Source organism: Plectrocnemia conspersa, unplaced genomic scaffold (genome assembly GCF_051122295.1).
Source record: "Plectrocnemia conspersa isolate PC_06_02 unplaced genomic scaffold, ASM5112229v1 ptg000004l, whole genome shotgun sequence".
NCBI lineage: Eukaryota > Metazoa > Arthropoda > Insecta > Trichoptera > Polycentropodidae > Plectrocnemia > Plectrocnemia conspersa.
The window spans coordinates 16,477,388-16,492,726 of record NW_028277168.1 but is presented as its reverse complement, the minus strand read 5'-3'; the positions used below and the strand labels follow the sequence as shown (position 1 = coordinate 16,492,726).

The 15,339-nt window shown below is 32.0% G+C and overlaps 2 protein-coding genes across 10 annotated transcripts in view; one reads left to right on the top strand and one right to left on the bottom strand.

Moving 5' to 3' along the window:
* LOC148236055 (alpha-galactosidase MYORG) overlaps nt 1–1,482 on the top strand; it is a 35,741-nt gene extending 34,259 nt beyond the window's left edge. For all 8 annotated transcript variants that reach the window (XM_088184735.1, XM_088184734.1, XM_088184736.1 and 5 more), the window contains one exon: nt 921–1,482. In XM_088184735.1, coding sequence (XP_088040861.1) covers nt 921–1,057 — 137 coding nt within the window. In that variant the 3' untranslated portion in view covers nt 1,058–1,482. The remainder of the gene's footprint in view (nt 1–920) is intronic.
* Nucleotides 1,474–15,339, bottom strand: part of LOC148236054 (uncharacterized) — a 120,825-nt gene continuing 106,959 nt past the window's right edge. For both annotated transcript variants that reach the window (XM_088184730.1, XM_088184732.1), the window contains 2 exons: nt 6,700–15,339; nt 1,474–5,639 (listed from right to left, as the gene is read on the bottom strand). The exon at nt 6,700–15,339 is cut by the window's right edge and continues 20,394 nt beyond it. In XM_088184730.1, coding sequence (XP_088040856.1) covers nt 5,470–5,639; nt 6,700–15,339 — 8,810 coding nt within the window. In that variant the 3' untranslated portion in view covers nt 1,474–5,469. The remainder of the gene's footprint in view (nt 5,640–6,699) is intronic.

Sequence of the window (15,339 nt, the reverse complement as noted above, 5' to 3'; positions counted from 1 at the left end):
TTTAAAAGTAATTCAAATGGAAATTGTTGAACAGTTCTCTCATCCAATATTTACTATGATACGTTATTTGGTGGAATATTTGTTGGTGGCCGCACATGAGAACCACTGGTATAGACTATATAAAAACATAGTCTATACAGTGACAAAGTTAGAATCCTATATGAACCATAGTGTTTTTCAACTTCTATTGTGTCTGGGAGATCGAAAATTAGCGATTATTGTATAATTATATTTCCAATCGACCAATACAGATTAGGTTTTCTTAGATTTTTCTAATCTCACGGATGAATATCTTTTATTTTTTGGTGCCTATGCATTATAATGTCGACAAAAGATTTACATATTCTTTTTTGTACAAATTCAAACTGAAACACACCAGAAATATATATTTGGGATATGACGAGGATACTGTTAGACAACGAATTTTAAGGCTTTGGAATTTTTTTAATAACAACATGAAATATCTTTATCTGCTGTTTTACCAAAGTCTTTGACTCTAAAAATGAAGATTTTTTATAAATAAGGGATTTTTTCATTGTTAAATTGTTGTAAAATATCATTTACGTGAATGAACCATACATTGATTATTAAAATTGTAGTAAAAAAAATATAACATTATATAATCTCGCTAGGAAAAAGGCCACTTCATATGAATCTGGCCACTTCGTATGAAACAACCTAATATTAAAGTTAGTGTTATGACTACTGGTTATATTTTTGTATTATCAAAATAATACCAGGTCATTAAAATTAGCTTCATTTAGTATAATCAATATATTTCTGAATTTATTTTTGGTAAAAATATATTAGTGACATCCATGCTCAATAAGTATCATTTAAAAGTTAGAAAGTATGTATGCAGTATATGTTTATGTACATATTGATAAGAATTATGAATATTTTTTATTGCTATGTTTCAGTATATCTACCTTCGGGAGTTTGGAAAGATGGAATCGATGGCTCGCTCCGAAAAGGTAATCGATGGTTACACGATTATAAAGTTCCTATTGATAAAGTAGCTTATTTTGTAAAGATGCCAGATAATACTCGATTTTAAATCTGTAAATTATTTTATATTTTAATATATAAAAAAATGTGATATTACTTTTTTCCATCTTTGGATTTAAAACGACTATTATAAAGCGTAGATTATAATTTCAATAACACTAAGTAAAACAAGTATTATGAATGTTATTTTAGATCAATCAAGTAGTGATTGGGTAACTAATGTATAAAGTAAACATTTAAGAGTATTATATTTATGTGTGTTATCAATCTAAGACGATTAAGTTTAATATTCCTCAAAATTGAGGTATGTTTTATTATATGGGAAACGAAATAAACATCTAGTCATCAATAAAAATGTACTGCTTTTGATTTTTACTCATCATGTATAATAAAGAGATTTTTTATTTGTGTTTATGGGAAAGAGGTATGGAGGTATAAGGTATTGATGAGAGAATAAAAGAAGTATTTTTTAAATTTGTTATTGTTTTATTTTTCCACACATTCATATCCCATACATACAATGAATGGCATTATGAGATATATTTTATAATCATAATTTACATTTTTTAATGTTGCTTTCATAAAATATCTATTGAAGGTAATTTTACAAAGCGCATATATGAGAAGACTGAAAAATTCAATATTGAATTACCTTTTTAAAAGTTTCACAATTTTTATATGACTAGAGGCGATCGATGATTTTATTTTCTTATATACATGTATTTTATTTTATATATGTATGTAACTTAGTTTTTTTGTGTTTGTGTGTTTATGTATACGCATCATACCATGTATAATATGTTATATAATTTTTATGCATACATATAATATATATGCACGAGTGTAACAAGCACTTAAAATATACACCAAACGAGAAGCGTTAAATTATAAAATAAAGTTGGACATTTTTTTATTAAGTATTAAAGTTAATATATTTATGCGAATTAACATTTCAATAAAAATGCATTGAATTTGAGATGCAACCATTCAACTTCCACATGACCTGGGGATAAGTATTATATACCTATGTAGAAGAGCCTTTAATTTTTAGAGCAAACAATGCTATTTTCCGTAATACATAATCTAGGCTCTTAATCGTATAGGCTAGGTGAGGAAGTTAAAAACATTGGAAACTATTTACATATACTAAATATATATTTTCTAAACAATTGTATAGTTTGACAAAGGATTAAAAATAAATTACTATTGCTAACACATATTATAATATAATAGTAAGTATATTGAAAAATAATAATAAACTTACAAATTTAAAAAATATATGCTACTACAATAAAAAATAAAAATATAGTTTAATATATACAGAAAATACGAAAGAAAATGTATTTTTTCTCTGGTATTAGATATATTTACAGATCGACTGAAAATAAATATAAATAATAGTTTATACTGTATAATCAAATGATTTTTAAAATATGGTATACAAATCTTTTAAATCATATGTGTGTATGTGTGCGTATCACTAACCACCTGTAAAACAATTTCTCATATTTCGTTTTATATAGATATTTAGGCTATCGCTTCTTGTCAAATTTTTAAAGACAATTTATGTAAATTTGTTGGTATTAATTCAACAATGGCCCCTCTCAAGTACCAGTTTTGTCGTCAGGTACGTAAGTTTTATGTTAGGAAACCATTGTTTGTATATATGTGCATGTTCATATGCATATATATAGCAGAATGTATAATTTGAAATATCTACCTAATAATCTTTCTTAGATTAAAAACAAACAAACATATATAAAACATTGTGTGTCTCTGTCAATACCCTTAATATGCCACATACATAAATGTACATTTATTATTGTTCTTCCCGTGAAACACTCCATTACTTTTGATTCTCCTTTCCGATGTAAATCCTCACAAACATTAATATCCTTCAAGGCAATTCTATGTGTAGCACCATACTTTATATAATTCTATACATTTCACTTCGATCTTAAGATACTCGAATCAAGCAACGTCAAGTATATAATAATAGGTCAAAAGATTCGCAACATTCCACCTTCATAAACTTATATGAAAATTTGATTATTCATATAAGTAAAAATATTAGGAATTAAACAATTCTACCTAATCACTATTTAGTAATATTATTATATATGTATAAACATCACACTGCGTCGAGTGTGAATGAAACGAATAAGGTATATCTCCGTTTATTCATAGTGACTCTTGAAATATGATGATATCCGACATTTGCATGACATGTCTGTAGTGAAACTGTTATTCATGATTTAATGCATAATAGCATATTATATACTTTATCATAAAAGGTGCATTAAATCCTTCAGTATAAAATTTAACAATATCCAATAGAAACATAAACTTTTTTAACAAAGCAATAAATCCTTTTTTTAATAAGTGATGGGAAAGCCACAATTAAAATATCCAATGCTATAAATATATAAAAAAAAATATAATATATATTTACTAGGAATCACATTTTATTTCTAATATTCTGTATGTATACACATACATACGTTTAGCATTATAATATGATGACTCTAAAAATAAAATTTTAAAAGCTTCTTAGCTTTAAAATGTGAAAAGACTCAAACAAATCAATATATGGCATTTAGCAATCGGACAAGTTCATCCATCAAATATCGCACCGATCAAGCTTAGAGCTTGCGAGATGTTAAAATTTCCATAATAAATTTTAACCTATCTCTTTATAAAATTACATAATGTATGCATGTGAATATATATATGTATGTGTGTGTGTGTGTGGTTTTTAACGATGTATAATAATTATTATAATATATATTTATATATACATATAAATATATATAACATTGCATGTAAATATTTCTTTCAATTCAATAATATTATTATCTAAAAGAAATAACAACTTTGGAAAAGCTACCCGAAAGCTCATAATTGTTGTGTTGATCCATCCACAATTACCATAAACACTCGTTTTTGCTTGTTCGATAAGCAATGATGATTAATATCAAATCTATTCACGCATCATCAGTACTCAGAGATACTGATCGTCAGCTTTGAAGAATGGAACTATTCGATTAAAACTTAGTTAAAACAATATAAATATTATATATTAAGCACGGTATTATAAAATTTATAAATTTACTGATTATACAGGTTTTAATTAAAAGAACTTTATCATTCAACATGTATGTATTATATGTATGTGTGTATGTATAATATATATGTATATTTATATATAATATTTATATGAATATGTACACTGGACTTTCATATTTTTTTATTAAATTATAGTAGCCCGTTTGTACATATTACATAATTTGGTATATATACATATATATTATTTGAGGTAATTCTCATAATATTGTAATATTTTGATTTTTCGCATCTGTCGTTATCCCAGATGTACCCTGTTGATACAAAACAATTATAATTTTTGTTCGTACTCATTGATGTTATATAATTGTGTAGTTTAACATTATTTAATGTCAAGTTTTTTTAATTTTCCACGTTTGATTCACAACGTGTAAGAAGTATATTTGCCATTTTAAAGGATCAATAAGCCATGATCTGAGCGAGATTAACACATGATTGTTATTCAGCAAATTTATAATATTAAAATCAATTTTGACTTAGATGCATATTTTGATATATTTTTTATATATAATTGCAATTCAATTGCACTATATGGATTTTGCTCATACACAATTATGTATTTCTACCTGCTTTCAATAGTTAATTAGTTAACAAGTAATGTCAATCGTTAGTATGGTCAATGTCTTATTTTTTTAGCGAGTTAACGTGCGTCTCACATGCCACGTGTTATAACAATCGATATATTTTTCATTTACAATAAGATGTTGTTCATCCATGTTTTAATCAAAGCCTTGCTTAAGAATTATTTTTTCCGAGTTACAAAATAAATACATAATGTAAACTAAGATTAAACGTTTCAACTCTCTTCTAAGAATGCACCACAGTAAATGTCACCGTTACATAATATCATTAACAATAGTGATCGTTTATATTATTTTGGCAAAATATATTATTTTATGGCACTATATATTTCACTTTTTTAAGTATCAAATCTCTAATAGTATGATTGAAATTTATTAATAATCTTGCAGCACTTTACAAAATTACACAAACACGTACAATTGATTAATTGTCCATAATTTATTATATTATAATGTTTTAATTTAGTTGTTTTAATAGCCGCCTCATCACAAAATACATTTGTTATCATAAAATAAAATCAAAAACTTTCATATAACTATAAAATAGAAAAATAAAAAATACAAATTATATTCTTAGTCATACTTATGAAGTATTCAAAATTGTTTGAAAACATAAGTGCACTTACTGATAATGCCTTTTACTTTTAATAAACGAAATCAAATACTAAAATGCCTATATGAAAATTTTTTAACAAATGTTCCCTTACTTTGGTAAATTATTCTTTTCTGATGAGAAGGCTACAAACAACCCTGAAACCTAGAACTCCAAGCGATATGCTGAACATGAAGTCTCGTGATCTTGAAGATTGATAGTGCAACGAGAAGCCGATGGCGATAAATCTATTTTATATTTTTCCAACAATTCTTCATTTTCAGTTACCCAATAGCCAAGCACGTCAGTATCATATGTTGGGATGATTGTTACTTCTGGAAACAATAAATAAATTATTAATAACTTATCAACATATAGTTTTTTCTATAAATAAATATATGTATACTCCGTCTTTTATGCAGTTAGTAATATGCAATATTAAAATTCTATTGACACTGTTGTCAATATTTTTACGCTTTCCAATTATTTTAGGTTTTTTGGATAACATATAAATGTTTTACAAAACAAAAACATTTTCTGAGAATTAACCACATACTGTACAACAGAATTTATAAAGTATTTATTAAGTTGATAAATAGTTTATTGCTGAAATTATTAGTTTTTAGCTAATATGTGTACTTTTGTGTGAAAGTAATGTAGTTTGCACAAGGGTAACTTAAACAAAGACCCTAAAAGTGCGATGAAAATTCAATATACTGTTATTGTCATGTACACTGTCAGCAGTGCTGTATATAGTTAGAGGAGTAGCTAACAGGTGGCAGTACTAATCAGGAATGCAGAATGAAGGTACTGCGGTAGCTGAAATTAATTGTCTTTTTGTAATGCAAAAATATGCAAGCTTAGTAGGGTGATGCATTTCTGTTACTTCAGTAGTAACAGTGAACAAAATAGTTTAATTTCTAGAGATAGATCATGCACCAACACATCACACTGTCTATGATGTTCTGAACTACAAGTTGACTTGAAAGAATGACATATTGATCATTGCAAAATTATTCTGCTTCAAAGTACTTTTGCAGTACTTTGAAGCAGAATAATTTTGAGCCACTACGTACCTCCAGGGGTAACAGTTTATTTTTTATTGAATTTCATTCTATATAAAAATTATATTATAGTAATGAGTATTAATTAAATAAACTAGGAAAGTTATAAAAATATAAACATTTTTTATCTTTATAACAAAAAATGTTAAATCGTTGTAGAATGTATTTATAAAAATATGTACCTAGAAAAAGAGTAATGATGATATCAAACAAACGTACATGCCATAACTTGAAGAAGTAATCAAATTTATTTAATTTATTCTTTTTGAAGGACTATTGCTTGACTGGATATATAGAACAGAATATACATATATATGTTACTTATATTTACCTAAGTCTTTATCTTCCCACGTCTGCTTTGCCTCCAATAATGCATTATATATTTCTTTAGATGGTTCAGTTCCAGAAAATACATAATACCTCGCTCTTATTCTTTTGAAAAATTCTACAGCTGAATAATAAGAGTTTCCATGATGTGGAACATACGTAAGGTCCATGTAAATGGGCTGGATTTTCTTTTTTCTGCTAGGAGATTCAAGTTTTCTGTTTTCTCTATTTTTTTCTTGATTTATTTTATTCTTATTAACTACAGTGGCAGGAGGAACTCTCTTTTCTTTTTTTGGCGTCGTTCTATTTGATTCGTTACCGTTGGCCGGTGGAACAGGACTTGGTAAACCTAATGGCTTTCCCCAATCTTTAATTGGGTCTTTTACTTCCTTTGATTCATCATCTTCATCAATAGTAGTGACTTCTTTAGTGTCTTTAGATTTTATATCAATTTTTATTGAACTAGAAGTCGTAGACGAAGATGACTTTGAGCTTGTTATATCACTTTTGCTGATAACTTGTGAAGTAGTTTCTTTAAATGATTCGTCTTTTTCTTCCGTTAATTGATATTTAGAAGTAATACTTGACATAACATCTGAGCCTCGCACTTCACAGTGCTCTGCTAGTGCTTTTTCAAAGTCAAGATCAGCTTCATCTAAAAATTTATGATCTGCTTTAACTTTACTGGAAGTTTTGATGATTTGAGAGGATGAATCAAACTGAGATTCTTTTACTAATTCTTCTCTCGTTGTTAACAATGTTGATTTGAATGAAGATTCATCTTCTGGCAATTCACCGTAAATAGAAGTATTCATTGAATCTAATTTAAATGGACCTTGCTTAAATGAGAATTGTTCATTGGATGAATTCTCTGATTCTACATGACTTGTTCCATCGCCGTCGTCAATTGTTTCTACAATTTCTTCAGTAATTTCTGATATGGTTGTTTTGGTCGCTTTAGTGGTTTTAGTGTAACCATCCTTACCTTTGCTAACTGTAGTAGTTTCTACAGTTACTTTTACTTTTTCGGGTGAAATAACTTCCTTAGTAGTTACAACCGTAATTGTTTGAACTATTTCATTTCCATTTTCATTAACAATTTTTGTATAAACATCAGTCTCTTGCGTTTTTTCACCAATAGGAGATTTTTGTTTTGGCGATGGTGTTTTATCAGATTTCTTACCCTTTAGATTATTCATCGGTTCTGGTTTCACTACATCATCTTGAATCTGTGTTTGTTCATCAATCTGTTCTTTATTTTCAAATTCTTCATAATCATCAAACGTTGTTCCCATCGGTAAATATGTTATTTGAGTTCTCACATCTTTTACTGTTTCTATCGATCCAGATGCTGATTCATTTACAGTAGTCGTTTCCGTGATAGTCTTCACAGCATATGTACTTTCATTCTGATGAAGCATTTCTTCTTTTGTTGTTACGGTAGTAATTGTTTGCGTGATATTTTCAACAGGAATAATATTTGTCTTTACATCTGTGTCAGTTTTAACTTTACCTGTTGCTTTGAAATACTGCAATAACTGATTTAATTCATCAGAAGAAGTTACTTGACATTCTGAAACAGTAACTTTAACATCTTTGGTTGTCTCTGTAGAACCATCAGGGTATTCATCAACAGTTGTTGTTTCGACTGTTGTTTTTACTTTCTTAATATTTTTATCCAAACCTGACAACGTGTCTCGTCGTGTTACGGTGGTAACTGTCCGTTTGATCTGTTGCCCGCTTTTAGATATCATTTCAGTTGAAACATTTGTTTCTGAAGTTGTATCCTCGACTTGATCATCGTCCATATCTAATTCCTGATTTTCACTCGGGGACCTTGAAATTTTAGCTACAATATCTAAGATAGTAATCTTTTTATCTTTAGTTGTCTCAGTGGCACCGTCGGGAAACTCGTCAACTGTAATAGTTTCAACCGTCTTCTTAATTTTTTTGACAATATCATTACTATCATAATATTCTTGTGAACTAGTGATTGTAGTTATTGTTCTCATTAGTAAAATACCATCTTTAGAAACCTGGTCTGTATTTTTATCTACTAATACTTCTGGGTCCCCTCTAGGTTTTAAGTCTTTTAGAATATGTTCCAAGCTTTTTGATGTTGTAGATTTATTTTCTGCAATTGTAACTTTAACATCTTTGGTAGTTTCTACAGTTCCATCTGATGATTCATTTACAGTTGTTGTTTCTATGGTAGTTCTAACTTTTCTAGATTCACCGTCTTTTGATATAATAACATCTCTTGTAGTTGTAGTTGTAATTGTTTGTACAATTTCCTTTCCATCTTCAAATAAGCGATTAGTCGAAACATCTGTATCAACAGTGGTATCTTCGATTGATTCACCCTCCTCTAAAACTGGTTCAGAATATTTATCAATCTCCGGAATAACGTCTGAAATTGATATTTTGGTATCTGTCGTTGTTCTAACGCTTCCATCTGGATATTCGTCAGCAGTTATGGTTTGGGTTTTTATTTTCTTTTTACAAATTAAGCCATCATCATCAGCTAACTCTTCGGCATATGTAATGATTGTTGTCGTTCGTATAATATTAATATTATTTTCTTCTATCGTATTTGTGGTCGTCTCTTCACCAATTTTAACTTCGCCTAATGATTTAAAATATTTCAATATATCATCTAAACCGAGCGCTGGTTTTAATTCAGTTATGATAACTTTAACATCTTTATAGGTTTCAGTAGAGCCATCTGGTTTTTCGTTAACTGTTGTGGTTTCAATAGTTGTTCTAAGTTTTTTAGCGGCTTCATTATTATAAATAATGACATCCTTTTTGGTAACAGTTGTGATAGTTTGCTTGATTGTAATAGATTTAATGTTTATAATATTAGTTTTCACATCAGTGTCTATTGTGGACTCTTCTACAATGTAATCAACATTCTCAGCAATATCACTTTTGGATGAATCTTGATGATCTGTAATAGATACTTGTTTATCAACTTTTTGTTCTATTGTGCCATCTGGATATTCATCATTGATTGTAGTTATAATAGTTTGTCTAGTTTTCTTTGGTTGTAATTTAGAATCACATAGTATTTCAGTTGTCGTAACTTTTGTAATTCTTCTTTTAATGGTGATTGTTCCTTTTTTAATATTTTCTACTCTAGTTTCAGTGCTAGAAATGATAGGCTCTAAAGAAATTAAATTTTGAATTTCAGATGAAACCTCTGTGGAAACATCTTCTTGCTCATAATCTTCATCAGAAATGGCAATAGTTTCATCTGTAGATTTAACATCTTGGCTACTGGCTGAAATAGATTGTAATGTAGAAGAACATTCAGAAATGGAAGTTTTAGTATCCTTTGTAGTTTTTGTTGAACCATCAGGACCTTTACTAACAGTAGTTGTTTCAATTGTTGTTTTAACACTTTGAGGCGTACCGTCTTCTTTTGATACAATTTCTTTTGTGGTAACAGTTGTGATTGTTTGTGTTACTAAGTTTTCTCCTTCTTTTATGATTCTGGTTGTTGTATCTGTTTCAGTAGTAAATTTGCCAACCGAATGTTGAATTTCACTAATCATTTCTGCCTCATCCGTTTTTTGATCCTTTTGTCTTTGAGATTTTTCAGTAAGAGTAGATATTTTTTGTGTAACAAAATCGTCACCAACATTAGTAGTTTTCGTAACAATATCGCCATTAGCTGACGTTATTAATGAGTCATAATTACTAACAATTATATCACAGCTAGTTATTTCTACTGTAGTTTTGTCAGATTTGAAATCAGACTCAATAATAGTTGATACAGATTTCAATTCGGCTAATTTATCACCAATTTGTTCCACATTTGCTTCTGTAGATGATTGTAAGGCATATTTATTGATTGGGCTAACAGGTGCAGTGGGTGGAGTAACTCGACCACTTCTTTGAGAGTCAGAAATTAAAGATCTTATATGTACTGTATTATTGTCCTCAAATTCTAAACATTCCTTTGAAGTAGTTTCAGAAATGTTTAAATCTTTAATAATAGTTGATACTTTAATATCCGAATAATCAGTTGATACAACGTTTTGCGTTTCTGACATTTCAGTTTCAGAAGAAATAGTTTGGTGTTTTATATCACCATTAGCTAAAATCTTTTCTTTAGATTCTTTGATATCTACAATATTAGAAAATTCTACCAATTCATGAATAGCAGTGGAAATATTAGACACTTTTTTTGAAGATTCTTCAAGAGAAGATAGTAAAGTAGATTCTGTTTTCAATTCTACCTTTTCAGAAGATGTCTTTGATATTGATGCTATTTGGTCACTTGTCGTGGACTCAATTATATATTTTACATCTGGTATTGAAGGTATATCCACTTCTTTAGTTAAGTCTGGCGACTTTGATTCATCTCTAACTGGCATAGATGATATATACTTTTCTACAGTTGGTCCTTCTACATCAATATGTTCTCTCTGTATTGATAAATCACTGATTTCACACACATGTGAAGAAGTTTCTTTTTTATCAGAAATACACTCTACATCTGTCTCATCTTTAGATATAACAGTTGATATTAAAATTGGTAATTTTTCTTCAATAGTTACTGGTGAAGGCGACTTCGATTTTAGTAATGTATGTTCAGTTGTTTCAACTACATCAGGTGTTTCAATTAAAACTGGTGATAATGTATCGAACATTGTTGGGGAAGGTGTTTTTGACAACTTTATGTCGCAAGTTAAAGCTAACTGATCGTCAATTACTAAATCAGGAGATTTTGAAACCGGTGATAATAACTCATTAGTAGATTCAATGGACTTTTCAGTACTGATAATTCCATCTTTCATACATATTGACGACTTCAACATTGTTTCTTCCATGCTATCGTCTATTATTAAATCAGGTGATTTAGAAATAGGCGACGTATCATCCATAGAAACAAATTGAAGCGACATAGGTTTATCTGTTACAGTTGTTTTTTCTTCAGTCTTTGGTGAAAGAAGTGGTTTGGAAACTAGCGACTCCGATTTTTCAATAATTACTAAGGATGACATAGCTTCTTCTTTAAAGGATGTTGCTAATAATTCCGACTCAGTTTTTTCAACAATATGTGAAAGAGATTTAATTTCTTCAGTTGCAAGTACAACTAGTGCTTCCTTTTTAAACAGGGATAAAGACTTTTTCTCTTCAGATGCATCTAATGTCAGTGGTATATGAACATCCTTTGAAAGTACTGGCGACTGAACTTTTTCGGTAAGAGACGAAGGGGACTTAGTTTCTTCAGTTGTAACTTCTGCTGACGTTCCTATATCTAATGGTGAAGGAGTCTTTTGCTCTTCAGATGAGTCTTTAACGTCCAACGTTATCGGTGCATGCCCATCTTTTGTTGAAATTGGCAACTCTGTTTTTCCAGTAACAGGTGATGGCGACTTAGTTTTTTCAGTTACAACTTTTGATGGCGTTTCTGTATCTATTGGTAAAGTTGTCTTTTGCTCTTCAATGGAATCTTTGACGTCCAGCGTACTTGGTGCATGATCAACTTTTGCCTTAGTTTCATCAGTTGCTGCTACTGCTGGCATATCCATTTCTAATGGTGATGGGGTTTTCTGCTCCACGGTAGAATCTTTGACGTCAAGCGTTGCTGGATCATCGTCTACTTCTGTTAGAACTGGCGACTCTGCTTTTTCAATACCAGGTGATGGTGACTTAGTTTCTTCCGTTGCTATTACTACTGGCGTATCCTTTTCTAACGGTGAAGGGGTTTTTTGCTCCATGGTAGAATCTTTGACATCCAGAGTTGACGGTACATAGTCATCTTTTGTTGGAACTGGCGATTCTGCTTTTTCAGTACCAGGTGATGGTGACTTAGTTCTTTCCGTTGCTACTACTGCTGAAGTATCCTTTTCTAATGGCGAAGGTGTCGTCTGCTCCACAGAAAAATCATTTACTTCCAGCGTTGTAGGTGCATGGTCTTCTTTTGTCGAAACGGGCGATACCACTTTTTCAGTAACAGGTGATGGTGACTTAGTTTCTTCAGTTGCTATTTCTACCGGCGCAGCATTTTCTAATGGTGAAGGGGTTATTTGCTTCACAGTAGAATATTTGTCGTCTAGCGCTGCCGGAGCATGGTCATCTTTTGTTATAACTGGCGACTCCGCTTTTTCAGTGACGGGTGACGGTGATTTAGTCCTTTCAGTTACAACTACTGCTGGCGTTCCTCTATCTAATTGTGAAGGAGTCTTTTGTTCCTCAGTGGAGTCTTTGACGTCCAGCGTTGTTGGTGTATGCCCATCTTTTGTCGAAACTGGCAATTCTGCTTTTCCAGTAACAGGTGATGATGCCTTAGTTTCTTCAGTTGCTACTACTACTGGCGTATATCTTTCTAATGGTGAAGGGGTCTCGTGTTCCACAGTAGAATCTTTGACGTCCAGCGTTGCCGGAGCATGGTCATCTTCTGTAGGGACTGGAGACGCCGCTATTTCAGTAACAGGTGATGGTGACTTAGTTTCTTCTGTTACTACTACTACTGGCGTATCCTTTTCTGATGGTGAAGGGGTTTTTTGATCCACGGTAGAATCTTTGACTTCCAGCGTTGTCGGTGCAACGCCTTCTTTTGTTGGCTCTGCTCTTTCCGTAGCAGGTGATTTGGTTCCTTCCATTAGTACTACTGCTGGCGTATCCTTTTCTATTGGTGAAATAGTCTTTTGCTCCTCAATGGAATCTTTGACGTCCAGTGTACTTGGTGCCTGGTCATCTTTTGTTGGAACTGGCGATTCTGCTTTTTCAGTAATGGGTGATGGTGACTTAGTTTTTTCAGATACAACTTCTGCTGGCGTATCCCTATGTAATGGCAAAGGAGTCTTTTGCTCCTCCGTGGACTCTTTAACGTCAAGCGTTGTTGGTGCATGGTCATCTTTTGTTGGAACTGGTGACTCAACTTTTTCAGTAACAGGTGATGGCGACTTAGTTTTCTCAGTTACAACTTCTGTTGGCGTTTCTGTATCAATTGGTAAAGTCATCTTTTGCTCCTCAATGGAATCTTTGACGTCCAGTGTACTCGGTGCATGGTCATCTTTTGTTGGAACCGGTGACTCTGCTTTTTCCGTGGCAGGTGATGGTGATTTAGTTTCTTCCATTGGTACTACTACTGGCGTGTCTTCTTCTATTGTTGAAGGGGTCTTTTGCTTCACAATGGAATCTTTGATGTCCAGAGTACTCGGTGCATGGTCATCTTTCGTTGGAACTGGCGATTTTGCTTTTTCAGTAACGGGTGATGGTGACTTTGTTTTTTCAGATACAACTTCTGCTGGCGTATCCCCATCTAATGGCGAAGGAGTCATTTGCTCCTCCGTGGACTCTTCAACGTCCAGCGTTGCCAGTGCATGTCCATCTTTTGTTGTAATTGGCAACTCTGCTTTTCCAGTAAGAGGTGAGGGTGCCTTAGTTTCTTCACTTGCTACTACTACCGGCGTATCCTTTTCAAATGCTGATGGAGTTATCTGCTCCACGGTAGAATCTTTGACGTCCAGCGTTGTTGGTGCATGGCTATCTTCTGTTTTAACTGGCGACTCAACTTTTTCAGTAGCAGGTGATGGTGATTTAGTTCCTTCCGTTGATACTAATACTGGAGTTTCCTTTTCTATTGGTGAAGGAGTATTTAGCTCCTCAGTGAAATCTTTAACGTTCAGCGTTGTTGGTGCATGGTCATCTTGTGTTAGAACTGACGACACCACTTTTTCAGTAACAGGTGATGATGACTTAATTCTTTCAGATACAACTTCTGCTGAGATTACTTTATCTAATGGTGAAGAAGTTTTTTGCTCAACAGTAGAATCTTTTACGGGCAGCGATGTCGGTGCATGGCCGTCTTTTGGTGGAATTGTCGATTCTGCTTTATCAGTAACAGGCGACGGTGACTTGGTTCCTTCCGTTAGTTCTAATACTGGAGTATCCTTTTCTATTGGTGAAGGGGTCTCTTGATTCTCAGTGGAATCTTTGACGTCCAGCATAATCAGTGCAGGGTCATCTTTTGATAGAACCGGCGACTCTGCTTTATCAGTAACAGGTAATAGTGACTTTGTTTTTTCAGTTACAACTTCTGCTGGCGTTTCTATATATAATGGTGAAGGAGTTTTTTGGTCCTCAGTGGAATCTTTGACGTCCAACGTTGTTGGTGCATGGCTCTTTTTTGGTGTAACTAGTGACTCTGCTTTTTCAATAACAGGTGATGGTAATTTAGTTCCTTCCGTTGGTACTACTGGTGTATTCTTTTCTATTAGTAAAAGGTACTTTTGCTCTTCAGTGGAATCTTTGACGTCTAGCGTTGATGGTGCATGGTCATCTTTTGATGGATCTGGCGACTCTGCTTTTTCAGTAACAGGTGATGGTGACTTAGCTTCTTTCGTTGCTATTACTACTGGCGTATCCTTTTCTAATGGTGAAGGGGTTTTTTGCTCCATGGTAGAATCTTTGAATTCCAACGTTGTAGGTGCATGATCATCTTTTGATAGAACTGGTGACTCTGCTATTTCAGTAACAGGTGATGGTGACTTAGTTTCTTCTGTTGCTACTACTACTGGCGTATCCTTTTCTGATGGTGAAGGGGTTTTTTGATCCACGGTAGAATCCTTGACTTCCAGCGTTGTCGGTGCAACGCCATCTCTTGTTGACTCTGCTCTTTCCGTAG